The sequence below is a fragment of the Cibotium barometz genome, chromosome 54, assembly GCF_041138505.1.
Source record: "Cibotium barometz isolate CiBa-2024 chromosome 54, ASM4113850v1, whole genome shotgun sequence".
In the NCBI taxonomy this organism is placed as follows: Eukaryota; Viridiplantae; Streptophyta; class Polypodiopsida; order Cyatheales; family Cibotiaceae; genus Cibotium; species Cibotium barometz.
Window position 1 is genome coordinate 41,057,987 of NC_141099.1, and position 10,818 is coordinate 41,068,804.

The 10,818-nt window shown below is 43.3% G+C and overlaps 1 protein-coding gene across 2 annotated transcripts in view; it reads right to left on the reverse strand.

The window, feature by feature from the left end:
- Positions 1 to 10,432, reverse strand: part of LOC147608161 (uncharacterized) — a 67,298-nt gene extending 56,866 nt beyond the window's left edge. Inside the window, exon 1 of one of the 2 annotated variants that reach the window (XM_086789595.1) lies at positions 10,026 to 10,432. In XM_086789595.1, the coding sequence (XP_086645721.1) occupies positions 10,026 to 10,138 (113 nt within the window). In that variant the 5' untranslated portion in view covers positions 10,139 to 10,432. The remainder of the gene's footprint in view (positions 1 to 10,025) is intronic. The other variant, XM_086789594.1, reaches the window with a different exon arrangement.
- Positions 10,433 to 10,818: the final 386 nt, after the last annotated feature.

Genomic DNA, 10,818 nt, shown 5'->3' on the forward strand with positions numbered 1-10,818 from the left:
GCAAAATTGAAGAAAAGAATGGAGAAATTGCACAATAATCAAGACATTGGAGAATGAGGAAAGAAGCCAAAGAGAGATGAAGAGAGGAGAAGAAGAGAAAGAGAGAAGAGAAGAGCAAGGAGAGAAGAAGAGGAGAAGAGGAGGAGGAGAGAAGGGGAGAAGGAGAGAAGAAGAGTGGGAGAAGGAGAGAAGAAGCGAAGAGGAGGAGGAGAAGAGAAGAGGAGAGAAGAGAAGAGGAGAGAAGAGAAGAGAGAAGGGGAGAAGGGGAGAAGGAGACAGTTGTCCCTTTGAATCACTATCATTTACCCTCTCAAGGGGCTTCTGCCTTCCTTGTAAAGCATCAGAACCACGCAAGGCACTTGATGGGCCCCTCGAATTAGGTACTTCCAAAGGGTTGCCTTGGCTGTCCATTGTGTTAAGTGTGCTAGAAGCGGGGTGTCCAATACACAGGTTCGTTTCGCCACTAAGAAGAGGGAAATAACCGTGCTCTGATACCAATGAAACCGATCCCGTCGATTGGGAATAGACTCCGTTGGACACCCACACGCGTAATAGCACAACTTAAATATCACAATTTGAATGGACAACTTAATAACAAATGAAAATGAAATGAAATGAAATGTTGATAGCACTTGGGCCGGAACGGGCCGACCCCCCCCCTCAATATATGATATATTATTGGGAGTATTTAACAAATACAATGCTCCATGGGTTCAATGAACCAGATGATGTCCATGTACAACTGAGATGAATACAATACCATACAAGAGATTCGAAGTAGACGTTCAAAGGAGAGCGAACCACTTGATGACAATGCTTCATTGGATCATGATAGTGATATTTATATTGATATAGAACCCCATCTTTTCATTGAGCTTCCATTAGATATGGACATTGATGAAGCAACACATATGGATTTATTACAAGATGGGATAGATTCATGATCTTGACGTTGTTTTGCTTCTCAAAAGTTTTCAATTATCTCTTTTTTTTGCTTGAAACATGGCTCCACGGGTTTTAATGGATGGTTTTTTAAAACTATATATCATTTTCTCTGGGCATGTGACATGTATTTTTAGAATTCAGCATCCAATAACTCTCTAGAATTTCATGCAGGGAAAATAGCAGCGTAATTTCGTTGCTATCTTCTCTGTTCATAGTACATCAGAATTTCATTGCTAAAAGCGCTGCTCAGCAGCGAAATTTCACTGCTCTATAAACGCTGTGGAGAAGCGAAATTTCACTACGGAACAGCGAACGGAATCCCCGACATCTCGATAAAAAAAGAGCTGCTGCAAGAAGAAGAGCCTGATGCAATGAGGACTGAATTGGAGCATATGAGAGAGCTTTTGCAGGCACACGAGCAAGAGCTGAAATTTTTGCATGAAGATCCCCATGTGCAAAGTGCCATTGAAGCAAGGAAAGCCGATGCAATGGTAGATGTGACTTTTGAGTCCATGGCACGGAAAGTGGGCAAGAAGCCAAGGGAGTTGGCACTTTCCTATCTCCTCCACAAAGGTGACATCAAAGAGGGGAAAGATGGAGAGCTGAAATTCAGAAATCCACCTCGCTTGAAGCATGGAGATCGTGCATCTCAAAGGTAAGAGGAAGAGACATTCTAAGATTTTCTAGGTAGGAGTCCAGGTAAAACTCAACTTACTGGAATGTAATACCTTGGACACCAAGTTGTTTCACATGAGGTCTTTTATGCAAAGGGAAGAGGTGACAGTCACCTCTCGTCATAGGCACAAAGCCTAACAGGTATATGTATGCTAGTGCTCATGGAGGGCATGATGGTCACATGCATTCAAGACATGTATCCCATGGTAGGGGTGACAGGTTTGCCACTAGAAGAGCTTTGCCTTCTGAGTTGTCTCATGGAGAGACATTGCCTTATGCAGGAAAGTCACATGCATCTGATTCTCAAGTTCATGGAGCACATGCCACCGTGCTTCATGAAACTTCCAAGATGGCCCATGGAGCCCATGCAGATAGGGCTGCCCCGTTGGATAAAGGGAAAACAAAAAAATAGGACCATGAGCCTCATGCCAGAAAGCTCAAGGAATTTAAAGCAAGTGACAAGTCCGTTAAGTTTGATGCTTTTCATGGAGAGCATGATGCTTCCAAAGTGTTAGCATTTGTGACACAGTTTGACATTGCTTTTAGCGATGAGGACTTCACTGAGAAGTCTAAAGTACGCCATGCTAGCATGTTTTTGAAAGGGACCACTGCTCATTGGTGGATCGCTGAAGATCACCAAAGATCCCATTTGCACCTGGAAGGAGTTTAAGGACAGATTCTATGCTCAGTTTTTGCCACCAAATGCGAAGCAAACTCTCACCCAAAAGTGGGATAGACTTGAGCAAAGAGAGAATGAAAGTGTACAACAGTATGTCAACAAGTTTTGGAAAGTGTTGCTTGAGAGAACTCCTTTTATGCAAATCACTGAGGATGAAAGAAAGAGGAAGTTTCGCTCCGGATTGCAACCAGCTTATCGTTCGGGCATTGAATTGCACCCGAAACATACTTTGCAACAGCTTACAGCCTCTGCTCTTGCTACGGAGCAATTGGTGCTCAAAATTAAGCAAGATCAAGGCGGTTCAAAGGGGAAAGACAAGGCTGTCCCAAATCTGCAAAAAGGTGGACAGCCACCTAAAAAGAACTTCCGGGAGACCTACAAGGGAGGTAAAGCTGAAAATACCTCATCTAAAGATCAGGGCCCAAAGAAGAACAAATTTGGCTTGACCCCGGAGCAAAGAGAGCAATATGCCAAGGAGGGAAAATGTTTTTCTTGTGGCAGCAAAGAGCACATGTTTCGACAATGCCCTGACCGCAAACCTAATCACGAGGACAAGCAGACCAAGGCTAATGTACATGCAGTTCCCAATGCGCAGGGAAACATAAAACATGATGCAAAAGAGCGGATGGTATGCAAGGCTTGGGGTCAAATCAAGGATCAGCCCGCCTTATTCATGTTTGATGACTGTGCAACCGATAACGTCATCTCTATACAAATGGCAGCTGCCGGGTATTGAGGTTGAGAACATGGGACCTCAGATTGAAGCCGAAGCTGCCTTTGTTGGTAAAGAGGTGCAGATTACCCCACTGATAGGGAAGTTGCGCATACATATCCAAGGCTACCTTGATAATGAACATTTCTTAGTTGCACCACTAAATGGATGTGATGTATTGTTGGGCAAGCCATGGCATCATAGGCTTGATCCCCGCAAAGAGTACAAGACCAACATGATTTCTTTTATGCATAGAGGCCGCATGCATTTCATTGATGCTCGCAAAGAAGGGGATTCCATCCCACTTGTATCTCACATCCAAATTAATAAAGCAATGAAAAAGAGTCTTTCTGCGCACTTGGTTTTTGTTTGTGATAGCATTGTACCAAGTCATCAAAGTGTGAATGCTATAACTTACGATAGTCTGAATTTTCTTCATGCATTCAACGACTGTTTTGCTGATGCATTGCCAGGTGAGATCTTGTGCCAGGTAGTTCTCCACCTAACAAACCCGCATACCGAGTGAGTGCCGCACAACAAGAAGAGATCATGAAGCAGGTAAATAAGCTTTTAGAGAAAGGTTTGGTTCAGTCTAGTTCCTCACCTTATTGCTCTCCTGTGCTTCTTGTTCAAAAGAAAGACGGGTCATTCCGCATGTGTGTGGACTATAGAGCTTTAAATAAGCTTACCATCAAGAACAGATTCCCAATTCCGCGTATTGATGACATTTCGGATAAGCTTGATGGTTCGGCTTGTTTTAGCCGTCTTGATTTGAAGGGTGGTTATCACCAAATACGAGTGGTGCCACAAGATGTCCATAAAACTGCATTCAAGACAGCCTTTGGATTATATGAATTTTTGGTGATGCCCTTTGATCTCACCAATGCTCCTGCCACGTTTAATCGTATGATGGATAGGATATTCCGACCCCATTGCAAATTCACAGGTATATTCTTTGATAATATCTTGGTTTTCTCCAAGAATGAGCAGCAACACAGAACTCATTTGGTCACAGTATTCGAAGAGTTTCGGAAGCATAAACTTTTCATTAATGCCAAGAAAAGTGAGTTCTTCCTTCTAGAGATACATTATTTGGGTCACATTGTATCCAAGGATGGAGTAACAATGGATCCTGCAAAGATAGAGACTATTCGGAATTGGCCAAAATTGCAAAACGTACATCAAGTACGTAGTTTTCTGGGATTATGTTTATATTATAGGCGTTTCATAAGGCATTTTGCTATGATAGCCACCCCTCTACATGATCTCACAAAGAAGAAAACCACTTTCAAATGGACTTCAAAAGAACAGGATGCTTTCTTGCAACTCAAGCATGCTATCATATGTGGACCTGTATTGATTGTTCCTGACTTCCAAAGGTCATTCGTAGTAGAATATGATGCTTGTGGCGATTGTATAGGGGCTGTCCTAAATCGAGAAGAGCATGCAGTTGCAACTTGCATACGAGAGCCGTCGTTTGCATGATGCTGAGCTTCATATGGATATCTATGAGAAAGAGCTCTTGGCTGTAATTCATGCCTTAAAGACATGGAAACATTATCTTCTTGGGGCTGAATTTGTAGTCAAGACAGATCATCAAAGCTTGAGATACTTTCTATCTCAAACAAAGCTTTCGGAGAAGGAGATGAGAATGGCAAACTTTCTTTCCATGTTTCATTTTCAGATTGTGCATACTCCGAGAAAGAAAAATGTGGTGGCCGATGCATTATCCAAGAGGCCTTATGTGGCTGCAGTCTCAGCGGCCTCTCATGGGGACTTATCTGCTATGCGAGATTTGTATCATTTGGATGCTTATCTGCTATGCGAGATTTGTATCATTTGGATGCTGATTTTTGCCATATATGGACTGATTTGATGGCTGGTCACTCACATGCCTCTTATGTTATCAACGAGGGTTATCTTATGAAGGATAATTGCCTATGTGTCGTAAAGGATTTACGTCCAAAGGTTATGGAGGAATGTCACGCTCCACCTTATGCTAGTCATAGAGGTATCATGCCCACTACACGCATGATTGAGAGATATTTCTTTTGGCCAAGCATGCGTAAAGACATTGAGGCTTATGTACGTGCATGTATTACTTGCCAAAAGGTGAAATTTGACAGGCAAAAACCTCCAGGTTTGCTTCAGCCATTGCCTATCCCCTCGCAACCTCGGGAAAGTATTACTATGGATTTTATTATGGACTTGCCTTGATACCAGCATGGGAATAATGCTATTTGGACCATTGTGGACAGGTTTAGCAAGCAAGCTCATTTCTTGCCCGTCAAGAAAACCATTAAAGTTGATCATATGGTAAAGCTTTTTCTTGCTAATATCTTCAAGCATCATGGTATGCCTAAATCCATTGTTGGGGATAGAGATCCCAGGACTACCAACCTCTTTTGGAGGGCTTCATTTGATAACATGGGTACTAAACCTGAGTTTTCATCAGCTTATCATCCTCAAACGGATGGCCAAAGTGACGCTGCAAATTCAGTCGTCTTGGATTTGTTGCAGTGTTCTGTGGCAGATCAAAAGACTGCATGGGAGAAGTATCTTCCACTTGTTGAGTTTGCCTACAACAATACGATCCATGCCTCCACGGGAAAGTCCCCGTTTGAGATTATTTATGGCAGAGTGGTTTTGCCACCCATCCTTCGTACAAAGGATGAGATTTTTGCAGCTGATGAATATGTTCGTGACTTCGATGTAGCCTTTGCTCAAGTGCGGACAGCCATTGCAAGGTCTCAAGATAAGTATAAAATGGCTGCTGACAAGCATAGAAGGGACATGCAAGTCAAAGAAGGTGATTGGGTTTTGCTGAAATTTGAGAAGGCCAGGCTTCGGAAGAGGCCAGGACAAGAAGGATCATATCCTAAGTTTTCTCCTCGCTATTATGGACCCTTCAAGGTGATTCAAAAGATCAATGAAGTGTCATACAGGCTTGCTTTACCTAGTCATTGGAAGATTCACAATGCATTTCATGTGAGTCTTTTTTGGAAATATGTGGGGCCAGATCCTGACGAGCCTGTCACAGAAGATCCGCCAGAGATTGATGAGCTTGAGGAGATCCTCCAGCCAGAACAGATTGTCTTTCACAAGGAGCGAAAGCTACCTGCAGGAAATCTTTCCAGGAGATACCTTGTGAAGTTCAAGAATTATTTGTCCATTGATGCAAAGTAGGTAAATGAGGATTATTTTATTGACTACCCACAGTTGTTGCAGGCATATCTTGAGGCTTTTCAGTTGAGGACGACTCTTTAGAAGCCCGGGGGGATGTCACCAACAGGCCGACCATTTGATCCATCTCCAGATTTGTGTCTTGTTCACTTGAGGCCAGGCCGGTGTCTCATGTGACGAGGCCAGTATTTTTGCTTAACATGGACGGGAGCCAAACTCGTGACACCCGTGTGTTAGCAGGATGGTGTTGTATGGACGGGAGCCAGACTGGTGCCACCCGTGTATGACCTGGACTGTGTTCTTTCTATCCATGGGATTGTCACGCCATGGAAGAGCCAGTATTTGTGCCGTGTCTTGCCTATGGGACTGTCACTCCATAGGGAGGCTCGTGCCTGGAACTGTGTTTTACCTATGGGACTATCACTCCATAGAAAGACCAGGATTTATGTTTTCTGTCGTGCCATTTTTGTGCCCGACAGATGTTTTGTACTTGTTCCATGAACGGGAGATATGTCCATGATACTATTTGCACATGCACTCATGTTTTGCATGTTTGAAACTGTTTTCGCATGACTTGTATTCTTGTGTTTGCCTGCTTGACGTGCCACATACTGAGCGAGGACGCCTGCTAGTGAGTCGTGAAGTTTGCTGTGTCTTCTGATGAGTTTTGTTGCGTGTGAACAGGTGGTAAGTGTATTGCACTTGTTGGTTTAATAGCTTTCCTTTCTAACCTTTAATTTTATAAGGTTGTAAGTTCACCTTTAATTTAAGAGAGAGAGAGAGAGAGAGAGAGAGAGAGAGAGAGAGAGAGAAACGTATAACTTTGCTATATACACAAGAAAATCCCGAAATACAAGATGTAGAGTGTGGGGGGCAAGGGGCCATTTTATATGGCCCCAGGCAGCCAGTCGGCCTGCTGAAAAACAATCGACAACCATCATAACTGCCCACGACCTGCTCCCTCCAGTCAACTAGCAGTAGACACCTATCAGCCAGCAGTGGACAGTCAGCCAACATACACGGGAAAGCCTCGGGGCAGTAGAGCAATCGTACAACCCTCCACACCAAGAAAAAAAATATGGAGAGTGTGAAAAAATGAGAAAACACCTAAATCGGGCAAGCACACCCACAACAGAGGCCCTGGTGTAAATATACAGACAAGAGATGACTGCTAACACTTTCTCGTTTGGTACGATAGAGCTCCCTCTTATGCCCTTCCTTTTTTTGTTTGTAGAGCCAAGGCCATAAGCAGTTTCCTCTCTGCCCGGTTTACAGAGGCTGCACTTTGTTATCCGCTCACAGGAGGATTTGCTTGATGTTTGCTCATGACATATTATTATACCTTTTGGGGGATGAGAGGAATCTCTAGAGATTTGCTAATGTGATAGAGATCTTCTGTCGTGCATCTAGCACAAGATAGACACCCTCCTTCATCAAGAGAAGCTACATCTTGGTATGCCAGGTAGGGAACCCAACACCAGAGAACCTGTCAATTGCAGTGGTTGATAGAGCCATAATGCTAAAAGCCATAATGTTGTTGCAAGGACTTCAATGTCGATGTAGAGAGTTGATTTTTACAAAAGCCCTAATTTTTCTCGCTATTGCAGGCTTCAATTAGGTCGATTTCTCTGATGTAAAGAGAAACACCCAATTTTTTTTAAGTGTGGGAGCTTCAATTTTTACCGATTTTGCTAATTTTGTTGAAAATAAAAAATGCCCCAAATTTTTGTGGTTACAAGATGTTGAATTTTTTTTTCCTTATTTCACAAAAACCCCAAATTTGTGATAGTTGGGGTTCACCTCAAACATAGCGTTGGTGCCTACTAACATGGCCGAGATGTTGATGGCGATGATAATGCTGGCTAACTGGTGCCGGTGTCAAACGGACAACGGAGAAAACGAATAGGAAGGCTGGCCGTTTAATATGGCTTATTAAAGCCTTATTAGATTAAGGCTTAGCAAGCCTTAATATAAATGCTTAATGCAACGCAACAGTTTGACGAGCACCAACTAGCAAAAAAAATAAAATTAAAAAAGAAGAATCGACGAAAGAGGCAATGTGGTCGAGTTGTTGAGCAACGCACTAGTTGGGGTAGTGATTGTTGAACATCTAAGCCGACTGATGAGTAGCCGCCGTTGACTGAGGTGATGATGCAGTTCGAAGGTTGATTGATAGAGGCTAAAATGAAGTTCAAGGCCTTTGCATATATAGCCCTTTCAATATACCAAACCCTTGGACCCTTATTAAATGCGAGCTTATCCACCTATAAGAGGTGGTTCACACGCGAATACTCTAAAGCACACTTGCAGCCATTAAAGGGACTGTTCACACATACAAGCTCTGATATATCCCAACAGTGTAACCCATAGTGTGGCCAGGACGTGGAAGCCAGTGTCAGGGATCCTAGTTTAGGTTTTCAACTAAGCCAATTCAGTGCTCGGGAAGACTTGCTATTTGCAAGCTCTATGAACGAGAGGTATATCCATTGCATGATGCACGTGCATGCATCTCTGCTTGCTTGAAACTAATTTCGCGTGACTTGTTTTCGCGTAACTGCATGCTATGATGTGTCCAGTTCACGGGCAAGGGACGCCTACCCGTGAACCGTACAAATGCCGTGTATTCTGACATGGTTTTGTGACATGTGAAAACGTTGCCTCCGAGTCTTGACATCTTTTAGCGTATCAATGAGAGCTACCGATGAAAGAACGCAGAATCGCATAGTACCACACATACAATGGAGGCGCAACGCGCGGACAGAGGCCAACAACCGGCCAGGTCCCATGAAACCACCATAAAGGTGGGGGATGAGCGGAGACCAAGGGCTATTTAGCCCTATAATTAGACCCCAAACCACTATGGGATATTACACTACTACATGGCAGCGTGAGAAGCAAAAGGGCAAGAATCCATTCCAACACCCCCTGGATGCAAAGCCCAAAGCCGAGCAGGAGACAACAAGGCTCAGATGTGAAGTCTAATGCCGAGCAGGAGAGCCGACGAGGCTCTGATACCATGTGAGAATATGTGAATATGACACAGAAGTAGACAAATCTTCATTGATAAACCATCAAACTAAGTTTCTATCGAATCTCCAGCACAGTCAACCATGATAAAGGCTAGCCCTAAAGAATGCACAGGCACGCACACAATGATAAACACACATACCAACACATAAAATAGCTGGTTAGACAAATTGCATGGCGTCAGCTAGAAAGAACTCAAATAAACCAAGTGGCCACAGCTTAAATGAAGACTTCAAAAGAATTCTGCATGTCTACTAATATGCAAACCAATTAAGGAATTTTTTAGATCCAAACATGAATGCAAATTCACCCCATTGGCACCACATCCTATTTGACGTGTTCTTCTTCTCCTCAAGGCACCGTAACTCTTGCTCTGCAGTTTAAACACCACTCCCCTCCAAACAACTGTGACTCCCTTGGATCCACAGAGTCCCCCTAAAGTTTACTGCCATAATGCAAGTTTACGTACAATAACACTCCTTTCCATAGCCAAGCAGTCCCCCCCATAGACTCTAAAGAATGGTAAGGCCAAAGGTTATGACATCCATCAGTAAGGCATGGAACCCAATGAACCCACCAGAAATCATGGTGCATGACGGATGTAATGCCATCGATTACCATTGTCTTTTGAATCCAAGCTCTGAGGTCATTTGTTTGTTGTACAAATTAGGGTCTTCACTCAGAGCATCAGAGACATGTTCAAGATTAGCAAGGGATCGCTATAAAAACATCGTGGGCAAGGCGAAGATTAATTAAAAGCAAGGGATCATTACAATAACATGTATGTGAACGTTGGGCACTCACCAGATATCTTCCGGGATGCCATACTTGATAAGATCCTCGTTCTCAAACTTGTCAAGGCCCATGTAGATGACATAATCGCCCACCTCTGGGCGCGCCTTGAAGTAGTAGACCATCTTGAGACCCTTGGCCTCCCCGCCCAACAAAACACAGAGGGAGTAGAGCTTCGAATAATAAGGCAGACTGATATAGTTATAGGTTTATATATAGTAGTACCACTGAAAAGGGCATCTCGCCCTTCCTGTGCTTTTGTAACCAGGATTTCACCCTGCACTTGGGTTTTGTCAAGACCGTCTTACCTTCGCCCACATTATTTATAGTGGGCAGAACTACCGGTCCTGGAAACGCCCTTGAGGTTAGGTGTGTGATTGTTCTTTTTCTTTTTCTCTCTCTCTTTTTTTTTGGGTGGGCTACCAAATCACCTACACTTACACACATAGGGATATGTACATCCAAATAACCGCCGGAAGTTGGGCAGGGTTTGAACACACAATACAACTTCCGTTGGTAGGAATGTGATTGTTCTTAACCGATTAAATCATCGGTTTTTGTTGAAAATATATATGTTGTAAATGCTAGTCTTATACCTACAATCTTCTTCCTTTAAAAAAAGCACTATGAAAAAACTGTGGCCCATTTCTTAATTTCATTTACGACCCTTCTTTCTAGCATTGGTGAGAATATCTATAGCCCACTCTCACATAAGATGTGGGTGACAAGTATGTAAACATCCTTAGTGTATGTCCTTGCCTCGAAACAATGTTCCCTCACGCACACATCAAAGCAAGGTCATGTG